We start from the raw sequence: 17,818 nt of genomic DNA on the forward strand, positions 1-17,818 counted from the left end.
TTTTACATTTATAAAATGGACAACTACTCTGTCTCAAAGGGCTGCTGTGAGGAATGTTATATTTACATGATTTAAGTTCTGGAGAAAAAAAGGACAAGATCTAAATTTGAGTTCGTTTTGTTATTTCATATAGGTTTCCTCATAGGAGTCAAAGCGACCATGCAGTGGCTACCAGAGGCAGGTACAGAGAGGAAGCAAGATTCAAGATCTGGCCCTTGGTCTCCAGAGTTGCTAAAAATGGAAGGCACCACCAGTTCAGTGGTCTACCCTACTCCACATGGTGCACAAAATGAAGAATTCATATACATATTCTTGGCACTCTTGTTAGTCAAACAGCAGGGCCTTGAAAGCTTAAGGAAGGATAGACCAGGGAGTAGGCCAGCTGAAAATGGACCTTCCTAAGATTAAAGCCCTTTCTCATGGTTATAACTCATTACTATTATTTTGAGTGTGTGTGAGGGATGGGGAAAGGACTTGAGATTCTTGGAGGAAAACAATTGTTTAAGGTGGGAAGATAAAGATCACATTCTAAATAATACAGCTGGAAGGAGTTGTTCCAAAAACATCCAAGCAAATTCCCTTTTTCACTTCCCACAAAGCTGAAACAGAAACTCCAAGGCTGGCTAAAGTGGTCAAGACATTTCAAAAGGTTCAGACTAATCTCTAACAGTGCTGTCCACCAGAACTCACTGTAAGGATGGCCACGTTCTATTTGTGCACTGGCCAATATGGTGGCTATAGAGCACGTGAAATGTGGCCAATAGGACTGAGGAACTCAATCTTTGACTTTATTTAAAGTTTAAATAGTCAGTGCAGCTCTAAAACCTTCCCAGAGTTTCCAGTGAGCCAACTCCACATCATAAACATGCTTCAATTGTACACACACTGTAGAACATGATAAGAGTTGCCTTTGTTACCTAGAAACTCAATCTGAAACTGGATGCTCTGCATTCACCTAAAATATGTTTTCCTCACATTTCCCTTATTTATGTCATTGTTTTTTTTTTCCCCCTTTTGCTGCTCTACCCCATCAACTTATTTTAATACCTCCCTCCCGGCCCCCTGCAGAGTCCCCAGGTGAGAAACTTCAACATTTGAGAACAATATAGTATAGCTCTACAGTATAGGACTACGAGCAGTACAGAAAGGCTGGGCAGGACAAAAGCTGAAGAACTGCTGGACGCCGGCTCCGTGAGCCGATCTGATAGCAGGGTTTGTCTCACTTAGAACAGTGTCTCAGTTTCCAGATTTAGACCCCTTCAGTGATTTTCAGATCCAATTGCTAGCTTTACAACGGAAAAGATGTGTTTATCAATTTCACTTCGAAAACCCCATTTAGCCTCTGAAAATCTCTAAATTGGGGCCTTTCTAATAATGAAGATTTGGTGTAATTATAATGTCACAGGCATTTGTGCTGACAAAGCAAAACCAATATGTCTCCTTGCTGGGTCTCTGCTCAGTCTGACCAACAGGAGGAGAAAAGAGGCTTTGTCAGGAGCAGATGTGCAGTGGGAGGCCCCGGGAAAGCAGATCTGTTGAATGGAGCAGGTGCCACTTAGACATTCACTTTACTGACTCCAACCACAACCTCCCCTTCATTTGATATCCTGCTCTTGGCAGGAGGATGGGGAGAAAGCATCATACAAAAAGGAAGCGTGTTTATCCTGTTCAGATTACGGCTCTGCCAGGCTGCTGCTGCTGCTGGGTTCTGCATATTCGCTCTTTATTAAGCAAATGGTAGAGCTGGGAAGTGAATCCCTGTATTTACACAGGTAATCTGAGAGCCAGAGGGCCCTAAACCATACTGGCTGCGATGTACAAGCTATCAGAGTTAATAACAGTGTGCTGACATTCCTTCAAAATCCTAATGGAAGAAGCATAAATAAAAAAAGGAAAGTCTACTTTCCACATGGACCTTAAAGACTTCATTCTGTTGGAGTTTTTCCTGTCAATGATAGTCTCGCTCTTGTGTGAACAGTGATTAATCCACTTTTTACATGCTCAATTAAAACCTACTTTTTCATCTATGTATTAAATAGAAATGACTCCAATTAAAGTTGTCCAATTATGGCTCCGGATTTGGTATGCCAAAAAAAAAAAAAAATTCCCTTTACAGAATATTACCTGCAATGACAGGCACCAAGATTCTGCTGGAATCATCTAAGACCAGAATCTGTCTTTCGAATACAAAGACTCAGAAAGATGTGGGGACCTAAAGGGAAGGAGAATGAGATAAGGAAACATGTAACTTGGCCCTCATGACATTGGGGATTGAGAGGAGACTGGTCAGTCCATCTACCAAGTGGCAGGCACTGCTTCTTGGGAATCTCTGCTCTGAAGCTCTGGCCTGAGTCCTTTGCCCAGAATGTCCCTGGCTCACCAAGTTCCCCAAGCTGAGAATACCTGACACCATCAGATGGAGGAGTAGTGAAGGCATGCTGACCTGGATTGCTAATTCCCTCTGGGGACCTGAGGGGCCAACTCTGGAGGCATTCAGCTTTTAATATGGAAAGTACCTAAAAGCTACCTCAGAAGGACATGGCCATCGCTCAGATGAACACTAAGAATAGAGACCAGTGTGTAGTGGTCTGTCATTTCATTGTAAAGGCTCTCCCTTTCTGCAGTCTTTAAGTTTTCAAGTAGCAGAGTAATACTTAAGCAATTTCTGGTGTATAAATGATGAATGCCTGAAGCCACCCTCATTTATAATGGTATAGGGGAGAAAATACACCCCTCTCTGGACTAACCAACTCTGCAAGGAGAAAGACGAATCTAAACATCACACTCTTTCAAGACACAGCCTGGTCCTTCTGGAGGTATCCACAGGTCAGTATTTTTACGGGAGACAATGGCACCAGAGAACCCTGATAATTAGAAACCCCTCCAGCTGTGGGGGCTATGTCTGATGAGTGACAGGAAAGACTTGGTCATTCTGGATTACTGAATCTTACTTTTGTTTCTCTAGCATGCCTGAGGGACACAATATGTTTTATCAGTAACAGAGGCTTTCTAAAGCAGGGATTCTCAGCATGACATCCATTCCCTGCTCCCTCCAAATGAAGGCTTACTGGACCAGATCCTAAGAATGTGTCCCAGAGGAGATAAGATCGAACCCTCTGCAGATTAATTTCCTTCCCGTTCAGTGTGTTTAATAACAACAACAGTAGTAGTAGTAATAGTAGTTAACAGTTATGGCATACTTACAATGCTCCAGGCACTAAAGAGAGTGGAACTAAATATTCTGTGCTATCTGCTGGCCCCTAAAATTAGTGTGATCGACATATCTCCCTGGATGGGCAAAAGCGGGGAGCCAGAAAAACTGCCATTTCCCTCTGGCAGCTATTCGGGAAGGCATTTTGGATTTTAGGAGGTAACTATGAAGGGAGTTGGGAAGGAGGACAAGCTTCAGTGCTATAAAAGGGCTAGGAAGTAACACACATGGGGCAGAAAACTGTGAATCTGAGTATTCTAGAATTGAGAGCCCCAGTATACACCTCTATGTTCTTATCTCAGAAGCAGTCATGTTTTCATTGTAAAGTCTGGAGTTTATCCAATAGTAATGAATTCTTTCAGCCTTGTGACCCACTGGGCTCTGGATATTTTATCCTTTTGGGGGTCATTATAAATCATTAAAGCACCTAGCCTCAAGATGCCTGCAGTCAAGAAGAGAAATCTGCACTTGTAAGGCATCTGGGTGGAAATGTGTAAGGGGCCTAGGTCGTGCATAAAGAGACTAGGAGGTGGGTCTAGGTGTCTTCATTGCCTTTTTTTTTTTTTTTTAGATTTTATTTATTCATGAGAGACACACAGAGAGAGGCAGAGACATAGGCAGAGGGAGAAGCAGGCTCCCCAGGGAGAGCCCGATGCAGGACTTGATCCCAGGACTTCAAGATCATGCCCTGAGCTGAAGGCAGATGCTCAACCAATGGGCCACTCAGGTGTTCCCTCCCCTTCTTTTTTAAAGATTTTATTTATTTGAGAGAGAGAAAGAGAAAGAGGATGAACAAGAGGAGGGGCAGAGCTAGAGGGAGAAACAGACTCCCCATTGAGCAGGGAACTGACTTGGGGCTCTATCCCAGGGCCCTGAGATCATGACCTGAACTGAAGGCAGATGCTTAACTAACTGAGCCACCCAGGCACCCCTCCATTGCCTCTTGTCTCAGGTTTTCCTGCTCAGGACTCTGCGGTGCACAAAAATAGGCCAGTTCTTCTTGCAACCCTCCTGCCCAGCTGTTTACTGGTTGCGGATTACTGCAGTCACATGGTAGTGTTTTGTTTTTTAAGCAAAGCCATGCTGTCTATGAGGTGAGGTCACTGGGAGGCAAGGATCATGAAGTATTGGTGTTGTCCTTCCCTGTGCAGAAGGGATACAACTTGCCAGAAGAGAATAGTATTTCTGCTATAGCCTTTGGATTAGTGCTAACCAATACAACTTCCTGCAATGATTAAAATGTTGTTTTCTGTGCAGTTTGTTATTGTAGCTACTAGCTACAAGTGGCTATTTACATTAAAATTTTTTAAAGATTTTATTTATTTATTTATTTATTTATTTATTTATTTATTTATTTGTTTGTTTGTTTATTTGAGAGAGAGAGTGAGTGGTGCATGCAGATGAGCTCACAGGAGTGGGGGGAGAGACAGAGGGAGAGGGAGAATCAGACTTCCTGCTGAGCAGGGAGCCCAATGTGGTACTACCAGGACCTCAGGATCATGACCTGAGTCAAAGGCAGAGACTTAACAGACTGAGCCACCCAGGAGCCCCATGCCTATTTGCATTTAAATGTGAATAAATTAGAATAAAAAATTCGGTATCTCAGGCCACACATGGCTTTTGAGTACTTGAAATGTAGCTGTGACTGAAGAACTACATTTTTTATTTAACTTAATTTTAATGAACTTACACTTAAATTCAAACAGCCACAATTGTAGCTACTGTATTAGACAGTATACCTGTAGATCTTAGGTTTTGATGCCATTTATTTATTTGTCTCTGCTAAGAGTTATCATGACACTGGCTTCTTCTTTTTTTTTTTTAAGATTTTATTTATTCATTCATGAGACAGAGAGAGAGAGAGAGAGAGAGAGAGGCAGAGACACAGGCAGAGGGAGAAGCAGGCTCCGTGCAGGGAGCCCAATGTGGGACTTGATCCTGGGTCTCCAGGATCAGGCCCTGGGTTGAAGGCGGCGCTAAACCACTAGGTCACCTAGGCTGCCCATGACACTGGCTTCTAAAGTGAGTAAAATATGGCTATAATCACTCCTTAAAACAATTCTGCAGAACAGTGACCCACACAAAGAACAGTTGAATCAGATGAATAATAAAGACAATGGTTTTCACTTGTTTTATATCTCCTTGACCTCCTTGGTTGGCAAGAAGGACTGAAGAGGAAGGAAGGGAACCACATCGGGCAGTAGCGAGTACTGGAGAACTGGGTTTGGTTTCCAGTTTCACCATTTAGTTGCTGAGTAGGCAAGTCCCAGCTTTAGCTGCCCCTGCAAAATAGCGCCTTATAAGCTCTGTTCTACCCGCTTTACTGGGTGAAGTAGAATAATGCAGAGAGTTCTTGCTTAGTCACTGGCAAGGGGGGTTATGGTGATGGTGGTGGCCATAGCAGTTAAAACAGAAAAGGAAAAAAAGGAGAAAGAAAAGAAAATGATGAAGGTCCTAAATAATGATGGTCAATGCTCATAATCAAAAAGCAAAAATAGAGCAATAATGAGTTATTTTCCTGGTAAGACATCTATCAACATGTTTTCCAGAATGAAAACTATGCACTTTAAGAAAAGAGTTACCTGACTTAAATAGGGAAATGCTGTTTGCAAAGAAAGTGTGTTGTCCACATCTGTCCACAGATTGTCCACATGAAGCATCTGTGCCCTGGGTGCTGGCCGCAGGGCTGCTGCAGTTCCCCAGCTACAGGCCCTCCTGTACTCAGCCCTCTTTTTTCTGAGCCATCCTCATCTGATTCCTTCTAAGAAGTAAATCTTTCCAGGTTTGTGAATATGCTCTACCATCCCCTCCATTTAAAAAAGACCTATAATACCAGGGGCACCCAGCTGGCTCAGTCAATAGAGCATGCTACTCTTGATCTTGGGGTTGTGAGTTCAAGCCCCATGTTGGGTGTAGAGATTGCTTAAAAATAAAATATTTTGGGATGCCTGGGTGGCTCAGTGGTTGAGTGTCTGCCTTCGGCCCAGGGCGTGATCCTGGAGTCCCAGGATCGAGTCCCATATTGGGCCCCCTGCATGGAGCCTGCTTCTCCCTCTTCCTGTGTCTCTGCCTCTGTCTCTGTCTCTCATGAATAAATAAATAAAATCTTAAAAAAAAATTTTTTTAAAAGTACATAAAAATAAAAAAGACCTAGGATTCTAAAGGGAAAAAAGCTGTACGGCACATAAATCTTCATTTGCTTTTTATGACAGAATAGGTAAGACCTCAGCTTGGTTGGACTGAGGCCATTCTAGTATCTGAGCTTCCCTTCTGGTCTTCCTGTCAGTGGAAAAAGAGTCATTTACTCTACAGAAGGGTAGTCTAAAAGCCCATAGCTGCCAAAGGTACTGCTCTTTGGGGACTTTAAGGATGGGAGGAGGCTTATAGCCTAGGACTCCTAGCTCATATAAAACTGTTTGCCTGCTTCAAGTCCAGGAGGACTGAACTCACTATCTTTGGATTAAAGGGACAAATAATATAGTAGCAAAAAATGTAACAGCTCATTTCAAAGCTATTATTGCATGTTATGGTGACTGAAAATGTACCTTTACAATAAAACTTAATATCTTTGTTTAAACGTTAATTAAAATAGCGAGGCAAAAAGTGATTTAGTGCATAGTAGAATAGCACGCCAGCACTTTTTAAAAAAAGAGATTTTATTTATTTATTTGAGAGATAGAGAGAGCACAAGGTGGGGGGGAGCGCAGAGGCAGAGGGAGAAGCAGACTCCCCACTGAGCAGGGAGCCTGTTGAAGGGCTGGATCCTAGGACCCAGAGATCATGACCAGAGCCGAAGGCAGCTGCTTAAATGACTGAACCACCCAGGTACCCCTACCAGCACCTTTCTGGAGAAGCAACACTGACATATCTCCTAAATTAATTTAAAAATTAAAAAAAAGATTTTATTTATTTATTCATGAGAGAAACAGAAAGAGAGAGGCAAAGGCAGAGACAGATGTGGAGGGAGAAGCAGGTTCTATGCAGGGAGCTTGATGCGGAACTCGATCCCGGGACCACAGGATCACACCCTGGGCCAAAGGCAGAGGCCCAATGGCTAAGCCACCCAGGCATCCCCTAAATTAATTTAATACTGACATCTCCATTGACTCTTTTGAGAACAAGTCCATTTACTAATGTGTCCAGAGAATGAGGAGCATAGATAAAGGGAGGATGAGAGATGTATTCTATAGTTTATCAAGATGAGGACAGGCATTTTACCTCTTATTTTTTAAAGAGCTGGAAGAGAAGGACATTTAATGAATAATAATGGATGATGATGGTAGTGAGAATAAGGAAAAAAGTGAAAAAAATCCTCCTTCATGATGGAGATGGAAATATAATGCAGCTGTAAGATGTGACAAGAGATTGTGCCCTTAGGAGTAACAGAGGCCAGCCACATCAACCACAGCAGCAAACTAGGAGCTGGTAAAGAACAGCAGCCATTGCCCAAGGACAGTGATATAACCAAATCCATGAGCTGTTAAACAATGTCACCTTCAATCAAAAACCCTTCAATTTCCTTCACTCAAGGCCACCCAGAAAGAGCTTATGATCTCCCATTTCTGCAGCATTTACCTCTGGAGCATAAATTCTTCAACTGTATAAGGTAAGCATGTGGATCTGTCCTAAAGACAGGAAAACACAATCGTATTTTGCATTCTGAATTACAACTGAACATATTCTGGGGAATGATGAAATTCTGGGAGATGAAACTGATGTAGACAGCTAATGATAGTTTTATGTTTATAGTGTACGTGCCAAGCACTATGCTAAGCACTCTACAGGAATCATTCTGTTTAATTCTCACACTGACCTCATGAGCAGGAAACTACCATTAGCCTAATTTTATAGTTAAGGCTTAGAGAGGTTAATTTGCTTGTTCAAGATCAGAGAGCTTGGTAGTGTAGCTTTCAGAGTAAGCAGCTAGGCCGGCAGACCCTCCCATCTCCGTTGCCCCTCTTACTCTCAGCACTAGACCAGATATCCACAAAGTTGAATGACCCTGGCCACCACTTTTTATGGCAGAAGCTCTTAATCCTTTTGCCAGAGGCCGGGTGGGGTGGGGGGAGGGGTTCTCTATTTGCACATATGATCAAAGCTATGGATCCCAGAAAACTATAAAAAATTTACATAGAATTTCTCATGGTCTAAGACCCCAGGTTAAGGATGCCCTAATGTCCTTATAATACATATAAAGTGGGTTTCCACAGAGAATTAAAGCACACATGCTGCCTCCTTCAGATCCAGCTGCACTTACCTCTTCATAATAGGTACAGAACAGAACTTTCTGCTGTCCTGTCTCACTTGGGAGGCCTTGCGGAATAGGAATGTGTGTTCCAATCTCTCATGCAAAAACCCCACCCAGGAATCCTGCTCTCTTATCTGAACTTCATATTTCTGTACTCATCCATCTATCTACTCTTTTATCCCTCTTGCTATAAAAAGATGAAAAATTTTTTAAAAAAGTATTCCAATGAGCATAGTTAAGATTAAATTACACTGGAGAAATACACTTATTTTTTAAAGTTTTGAATAGGGTCAAAGAAAAGTAGCCAGGTGAAAGGTGAAAACATGTTCAGTATGAAGAGAATTTTTTTTTCTAAAGGAATTAAAAACTGATTTAGCTTGATTTGGCAGTTGAAATGGGTAGTAAAATGCACACTTGTTTTACAGTGTAGCAAGATTTGAGTGGGGTCTTCTAGTTGTAGGAAGTTTATGTTGATGAGTCTTACGGGGGACCCTCAGGCAGCGGGACTGTTGCTTTGTCAGAACAAAGAGGGACATATTGCATGGCAGAGAAATGAGAACGGTTGCTCTTTCTGTGAGTATAATGTTAATGCCTTGTAATCAGCTTTAATTTTTAAATAGTTCCAGCCCTCTAGTCCACTTCTCCCCATCCAGGGCAGGAGGAAAGTAGCTGGCCCCAGGTCTCAGTCAGGACAGCACAGGTAGTGGAGAAAGATGCATTTTCTAAACTCTCTGGCGTGACCCAATCAAGGGCTAGAGGCAGAGCCAAAGGAAAGGCACAGTCAGGAGCAGGGGAAAAAAATTAGCCACCAACTAGCTCTGGGCAGAAATGTACATTCCCCAGAGCCCTTTCTACCACCTCGGTTCCTACTTCCCTAGAGAAAGGGGGGAATGCTGAAAGAACTCTGGCATAAACTGAATGGTGGCAGATGGGCTTAGAAAGAAGCTTTAGGAGGTGAGGAAACAACTCATAAGCTGGGCTTACTTCCTTGGGAACATCATCTACTCCCTGCCCCCAAACAATGTCCTTGGTTCTAAACGACACCCACCCCCTCCTCAATCAAATGAAGAAGACATGTTCACTAATTACAAAGTGATCTCACTAAATGTGATAACTGATCATTGAATGGTTCTATAATTTCTGCACCTGGAGAAACACAGACCTATGGGCTCCCCAGGCTAGCAAAGGGAAGTGCATGCCCGCAGAGAGGAGGGCTGCTGGAGAGAGGAGCACTTGACATCAGAAACCACCATAGGCCCCCTACAGCCATCAGGGACAGCTGGGGCAGAGGAGGGCACTATGGCCAAGCTCGACAAAGGCAAGTGGCTTCTAGCAGGGATGGGGAGAAAGGCCTGACATTCCCAAACTTATTTGTTGGATGCTGGGAGATGTCATCACTCTGTATTTGTGGAGTCACATCAAAGGGAGGCAGCATAGCTGATTGGTGCAGAAGCCAACTGCCTGAATTCAAATTCCACTTCTGCCACTCTCTGTGTGAACCTGGCCAAGTTACTGAAACTCTATGTCTCAGTTCCCCCATATGTTAAATGGGGTAACAGTGTTTACCTCATAGGATTATTCTGAGTCTTAAGTAAGTCAATGCACATAAAACACTTAGCAGAGGGCTTCCACACAGCAAGCACTATATAAATGTTTATAAATAAATAAAATTAATAAGACAATGGAATTGAGAGACAGAAAGCAAGGTCAAAAGTGGGAAAGAATGCAGATTCCTAGCTCGGAGTACTCTGGAAGGGGGGCTGTGCCTCACCCTCACAAAAACAAAATTGAAATTGAGGGAAAAACGGGAAATTAAAATTTCAAAGGGTAAGAATTGAGCCTCTATAGAATTCTGCATCAACAGAACAGACAGCCACAATTTCTTAATCTAGAAAGACGCACCTGTTTTGGTCTAACTACAGGGACAGTGTCTCCTCCAGCAACAATTAGTGTTTCATTCATTTCACTGGGGCAGTATTAAGAGCACTTGCTTCCCACTCCTGGTCCATCTCTGTGATAATGAATACTCCCCACTTCCCCTGCCCTATGGGGCAGAAGGAGAGGAGAACACTTAAATTAGTTAAATTAAAATAAGGCTTTAACACTATATGTTAATTACACTGGAAGTAAAATTAAGGGGAAAAAAGGCTTAATTCTTCTGAATGAACTTTAAAATCACTGTAAAGATCACACCCCCCACCACACAAATCTTTTTGGAATTTTGATTGAATTTTTTCCAAATTTGGAGATAGGCCTTTCACTAACTGCTAATAATAATACCACAATAAAATATTATACTATAAAGAACAAAACAAATAGATGAATGGAAATAGAAAATCCACACAAAAGACCTTGTACAGTCTATTTAAGAATTATGCATAAAAATACTAAAGGCATTTTTCACAGAACTAGGATAATCCTAAAATTTGTATGGAACCACAAAAGACCCCTGAAAAGCCAAAACAATCTTGAAAGAGAAAAACAAAGCTACAGTAATCAGAACAATATGGTACTGGCACAAAAAGAGACACAAAGATCAATGGAACAGGACAGAAAGCCCAGAAACAAACCCATGGTTATATAGTCAATTAATCTTTGACAAAAGAGGCAAGACTGTACAACAGGAGAAATGCAGTCTCTTCAACAAACGGTTTTGGGAAAACTCCACAGTTACATGCAAAAAATAGAAACTGGACCACTTTCTTTCACCATACACAAAAATAAACTCAAAATGAATTAAAGACCTACATGTAAGACCGAAACCATAGAAATCCTAGAAGAGAGCATAGGCAGTAACGTCTCTGACATCAGCCATAGCAGTATTTTTCTAGGTATGTCTCCTGAGGTGAGGGAAATAAAAAGCAAAAACAAATTATTTGGGCTATATCAAAATAAAAAGCTTCTGCACAGGAAAGGAAACAACAAAACTAAAAGACAATCTACTGAATGGGAGAAGATATTTGCAAATGACGTATCCAATAAAGGGTTAGTATCCAAAATATATAAAAAAACTTATAAAAGTGAACACCCAAAAAACAAACAACCCAGTTAAAAAGTGGGCAGAAGACATGAACAGACATTTCTCCAAAGAAGACATACAAATGGCCAACAGACACATGAAAAGATGCTCAACATCACTCATTACCAGGGAAATGCACATCAAAACTACGATGAAATACCATCTCACACTGGTCAGAACGGCTAAAACCAAAAGCACAAGAAACAACAAGTGTTGTTGCAACAACAAATGCAAACTGGTGCAGCCACTATGGAAGAAAGTATGGAGGCCCCTAAAAAGTTAAAAATAGAACTGCTCTAGGATCCAGTAATTGTACTACTACTGGGTATTTACCCAAAGGATACAAAAGCACTAATTCAAAGGGATACATGCATCCCGATGTTTATAGCAACATTATTTACAATAGCCAAATTATGGTAGCAGCTCAAGCATCCATCCAATAGATGAAAAGATAAAGAAGAGGTGGGATATTATTCCCACCTGAATATTATTTTATTCAGTCATAAAAAAAGAATGAAATTTTGCCATTTGCAACAACATGGATAGAACTAGAGATTATAATGCTAAGGGAAATAAGTCAGGAAGACAAATACCATATGATTTCACACATGTGGAGTTTAAGAAAAAAAGAAATGAATAAAGGGAAATAAAAGCAGGATGCCCAGTAGAGCTTGCAACTCCTGATCTCAGGGTTGTGAGTTCCAGCCTCATGTTGGGTGTGGAATGTAAAGAAAAAATAATAAAATAAAAAAATAAAGGGGAAAAAAGGAGAGACAAACTAAGAAACAGACTCTTAACTATGGAGAGCAAAATGATGGTTACCAGAGAGGAGGTGGGGAGGGGTGAAATAGGTGAAGGGGATTAAGTGTACACTTATCATGATGGGCAGTCAGTAAAGTACAGAATTGTTGAATCATTATATCGTACATCTGAGACTAAAAAACACTATGTTAATTTAACTACACTGGAATTAAAATAAAAAACTAAAAAAAAGAAAAAAGAATTCTGCATATGATAAAAATGACATTTCAAATCAGTTGAGAAAAGATGGACTTCAATCTTTTTATTGAATAAATGGTACTGGAATGGATTATGTAGGGGGAAAAATCAATTCAGATTCCCACTTAATGCCATATTCCAAAATAAACTGTAGATATTTTATAGTATTTAAAATAAAAAATGAGACCATAGAAGCATATATATATGTATCTGATCTGGGACCTATGTAAATGTAAAGGCAAAAGACAAAAATAAACTGGAGAAAAAAAAACTTTGCAACATATATAATTAAAGATGTTATATTTTGGGGTGCCTGGGTGGCTCAGTCAGTTAAGCATCCGCCTTTGGCTCAGGTCATGATCCCAGAGTCCTGGGATAGAGCCCATATCAGCTCCCTGATGAGCACAGGAGTCTACTTCTCGTTCTCTCTTTGCCTCTCCCTCTGCCTCTCCTCTGGCTTGTGCGCCTGCTCTCTCTCTCTCTTGCTTGCTCTCTCTCAAATAAATAAATAAGATCTTTAAAAAAATTAAGGGGTTATATCTTTAATATAGGATACTTTCTTAGCAGCTCTGGTAAGAGGCTTAATGGGACCACAGTTGAAGCAGATGATTCCCATTATCTGTATTGATTAACTATGAATTATCTGTTCAGTAACCGCCCCCCCCCCCGCCCCATCTAGCTTTTAGGAATAAAAGACAGCTCCATGAATATGCAATATGATCTCAGACATAACAGCACCTCAAAAGAATTGGCCAAAGGTCAATATAGTTCCTATTTTTAATTATTTTTACTGAAATAGGATGGAAGAAAAAAATATGTGTAGGGCTGGTTGCCCAAAGACTGCTAACCATGGGTGGCAAGGTCAGGTGAGAGGTGACTATGAGTCACAGAGTCCCTTTATCCTTGTGTAGGCTTGCCTTTACAGATTGCACAACCTTTTATATTAAGGCGTTGCGGGGAAGGGGGCACAAGGAATGACTATGAGGGAAAGGAAAGGAAAGGAAAGGAGAAAAGAAAGGAAAGGGGTAAGGAAAGGAAAGGACAGACAAGAGAAGACGAAAGGAAGGCACTCATGGACGGGCCTTCCCCAGTCTTAGGCAACTCTACCTGCACTTCAATGAAAAGAAGACACCTATAAAAAACTTTCCATCGAACCAAACCATAAAATTCCATCTTAAAGAGAGATCAAAGACCCATTTAGTAACGCTATCAAAAAAGGGAGAGCATAAATGAAATAAAGTATACTAATGCCTGAGCAGTTCCCTTAGTTCTGGGGTGGGGCAAAGTCCCAGGGTGCCATCTTCAGGGTGCAAGGTCTCTGTCCAACCTCCCTTGGTGACCCAGAAATTAAACTTGCACATATACATGGGTCATTATCTTGAAAACTACTGTCCTACAGGACACTGCTTTGTATATCATTGCTGCCTGGACATCTTTCACTGGTTTCCATACTCCATCAAGCTCTACACACAATGGTTCTCCATCCCAGAAGACACAAAAACTCCCTCTGCTTCAGGCCTAAACAATATCCAGATTGCTCCTAGAAAAGTTGTCTGCTAGGAGGATTTTTATTTAAATCATACTCTGGAATCGGATGTATTTCCTTTTCTCTATTAGTGGCGTTCTAAATAGCACCTAGTTCTGCTACCATCTGGTTCTTCCTGATAGAACTCTTCCTGATAATAAACTTGGTCTACTGGCAGACATCATAAGGCTGTCATCACAGAAGGGACAAGCTTTGGCAATAGGACATAATCTGAAAGAATAATAAAAAGAGAATCCCTGAAAGTCTATCCAGATACTAATCATCTATTTACATGGGAAAAATATGGTTCCTGTCCCACAGTAAACTCTATAGCATTCTGGGTAAAATGTCTAAGACAGAAGGCAGAAGGAACATCAGAATTATTTGGATCATATTCAATATTTGATTCATTTTCCCGATTTCCAAGGGAGAAATGAAATGATTGGCCTTCCCCTAAAATTGCTGGGGTAAGGTGCACCTCGACATCCTGGATTGATGTGGAAAGCTGTGCTGAAAATGTGCTAACTCTAACTCCCACGTTGTAGTTCAGCACGTGTTGGCAGTCACAAACTGGGGATGGCCTTCTTTGGGAACCACTGGCTTTTAGTATGTAGACCAGAATTTTCTCTTACCACCAACACAGCCAACTACATGAAATCAACACAACCGATTCATATACCCCAAGGTTACTGAAACGAGGCAGTTTCCAGGAATCAACGGTAGTGGGTGTGGTTCATCTTTACTGTATAGCTGAATGGGTCTACTTGGCCAGAGACCACCAGGGTCCTTATACTTATTTATAAATTCATCTGAGAAGAAGCCAGAACTAGAAAGCTGTCTATTCTCCTAGCCCAGACAGGTCAAGACCATTAGAAGGGAGAACATTCTCCTATCAGACCCAGGCAAAGAAGTATTTGTGGCAGTTCTATGGTGAATAACAGCAATCTGTGCTTCAAAAGAATGTCACAGAGCCAGATATTCTATCTGTTCAAGGTAGATTAGGACTCAGAAGAGGAATAGCATAAAGTAAGGAAGTAGGGATAGGATTCTAGCTAAAGAGGGAGGTTTTCCTTAAGTCTACCTATGGTCCATTTCATGCCCTTTAACTTGCAATGTTCTGGCTAAAATCAAGTCTATCTCTGTTAGGGTTAGTTCATGGAAGCCTCTAACCCTACAGAAAAAGCAGGGTGTAGTTGTAGTATTTGATTTTTGTTTGTTTAAGAAAATGATTCTCAGGAGTCACAGGGGCTCTTTACATTTCCTATATTATTTTCTTTCTGGGTGATAGACACATGTACTTTCCTCTTCTCTCTTCCAAAGGAGGATACAGTCTTCTTCAAAGACTTTTCCAACTGACATTATTCACTTATAAGGGACCCATCCTTTAAAAAGGGCCAGGAAATTTTCTTTTAGCCACTGATGTCATTAAGGAACTTTCTGTCTAAATAAGAATATGTTATTATTTATTCTCTTTTCAAGACTAAAAAGAAATCTAAAAATCATGGACTAATTCATTTGCCCTGCTTAACCTAATTTTGTCCTACTTAACCTAATTATAACACACACACACACACACACACACACACACACACCACATATAGTTTAATAAATAATCACAGAGTGTCACAGAACGGGGCTGGTCCTTCTCTTTGACCCAGACTTCTGAGGCACTTCCCCTGGCAGCCCAAGTCTTGGTAACTGACTTCCAGAGCCTGCTGAAGTGGATCCAAAGAACTGGGCTAGAGTTATAAATTTTTGCCACCATATTTCCACAAACATTATCCCTTTTCTTTATTCGGGAAATCAATAATATTCAGTAAGTCAAAGAGCTGGGAAAGAAGGGCAGGGTGGTGGCGTGGATTGGCTAAATCCAGAGGTCCTTGGTGAGGCCACATTCACCAAGAGGTGGACTCATGGCACCAATCAGAAAAATGCCTTCATCACAGCTTGCTGGCTTACCCTGTGTGAGATGGTGGTGCCTTTCTTGAGATAGAACATACTACCTTACCACAATGCACTCGCCCATAGGAGGGTCTCTGCTATAGCAAAAGACCCCCAGGTCCTTTGATCTACCCCCAGGGGAGAGTAAAGGACAAAATGTGCCCCATAGCAAATTTTAAAGTACCTCTCAGTTCTATCACAGCAAAATATTTTTCAAATAAACAATTCAGTTAGATAGCCATTTTCATGGCATTTCCTTCCAGCAAACCCCAAGTCTCCTACTAGTGAAAGTAATCAGAGGCTCCTAGAATTTCGCTAGGCATCTATTGCCTATCAATAAAGAAAAACTCAAAACAAAGCTCGATCTCTTTCTGAAGGGCCTGCTGTCAGTCATGTCATGAAGGTTTAAGTGGAAACAGGGAAGATATTCAATAAAATATTTATGCTCTCTTACCATTAGCATCTTGGACTCCAGTAAGTGCTCCGACAGCTGCTGCGGTTTCCCCAGACAGGACGATCTGTCCCCCCCCTTGCAAGGTGGCCTCGGCCAGTGTGGCGACAGCATGGGCAGCGGCTTCACTGTGGGCACAGGAACAGCAGAGGGGGTGGGTAAGATGAATAAAGGTACAGCACTGAAGCCAGACAAACCACCCTTCTAACCCGTCCTTGGATCTCCCTACTTGCTCCATGGGTATGAGCCTACCAGTGAATACATAAGTCCAGTGCTGCTGGATAGAACCAGAGTAATTTATTTATTTATTTATTTATTTATTTATTTATTTATTTATTTATTTATTTATTTATTTGTTTGTTTGTTTGTTTGTTTGTTTATTCATGAAAGACACAGAGAGAGGCAGAAACTAGGCAGAGGAAGAAGCAGGCTCCCTGCAAGAAGTCTGATGTGGGACCCTGGGGGTTAAGGGACCACTCCATGAGCTGAAGGCAGATGCTCAACCACTGAGCCACCCAGGTGTCCCAGAACCAGAGTAATTTTTAAATGATAACAGTAAATAGCTAGAGAAAACCCAAGTCTTATTGATTTATAAAGCTAATGTGAGATTTTCTTTAAATCTAAGAAATGGGTGTTTGAGGACAGAAGGCACTCATTACCAGTCTTCTCTTTATCAATATTGGTTGAGTGTTTATCAGCCAGAGTGGAAGCTTTGATCCATACTGACAATGCAAAAAAACCCTTTCTGGTTGGCAATCACAGGTTTTTATTCTTTTTTTTTTTTTTTTTTTTTAAAGATTCTATTTATTTATTCATGAGAGACACAGAAAGAGAGAGGTAGAGACATAGGCAGAGGGAGAATCATGCTCCATGCAGGGAGCCCTACATGGGACTCAATCCTGGGACTCCAGGATCATGCCCTGGGCTAAAGACAGGTGCTAAACCGTTGAGCCACCCAGGGATTCCCTTCTCTCTTCTCTTTATGGTAACAGTAGCATGATTATCTAAAACTGCCCTTTTGTAGCGGAGGATAGATGATAACATGAGGAGTCAACAACCTAGACTTGCTATTCAATTAATATTAAATAATAACAATGTAGTTTATATCCATGACTTCAAATACAAGTAATGGCTGACCAAGACCCTAATACCCTGCAAAGTCAAGCTCTTTTCTTTGCCTCAGGGTACATGTGGGTAGTGCTAAATTAAGGCTTGAAATTTTAAATGATCATGATCAGGGTAAGCTCAAACTCCTAGCCTCTAGAAACAACAATGAAACAATTAATCTCCCTTCACTGCAAAGCAAACACTTTATAGAATAGAAAGATATTAACCATCTGTTTACAGTGAGCACTATCCTAGCAGTTTGTATCCTATTTTTTTCTTTTCCTTGCAACATGCTTTTCCCAAGTGCACAAGTACCC

General features: G+C 41.2%; 1 protein-coding gene across 7 annotated transcripts in view; it reads right to left on the reverse strand.

Moving 5' to 3' along the window:
- NRF1 (nuclear respiratory factor 1) overlaps positions 1-17,818 on the reverse strand; it is a 135,937-nt gene that overhangs the window by 15,510 nt on the left and 102,609 nt on the right. For 6 of the 7 annotated variants that reach the window (XM_038556538.1, XM_038556541.1, XM_038556539.1 and 3 more), the window contains one exon: positions 16,398-16,522. In XM_038556538.1, the coding sequence (XP_038412466.1) occupies positions 16,398-16,522 (125 nt within the window). Of the gene's footprint in view, positions 1-2,124; positions 2,213-16,397; positions 16,523-17,818 lie in introns of all 7 variants that reach the window. The other variant, XM_038556542.1, reaches the window with a different exon arrangement.

The sequence above is a fragment of the Canis lupus genome, chromosome 14, assembly GCF_011100685.1.
Source record: "Canis lupus familiaris isolate Mischka breed German Shepherd chromosome 14, alternate assembly UU_Cfam_GSD_1.0, whole genome shotgun sequence".
Taxonomy (NCBI): Eukaryota; Metazoa; Chordata; class Mammalia; order Carnivora; family Canidae; genus Canis; species Canis lupus.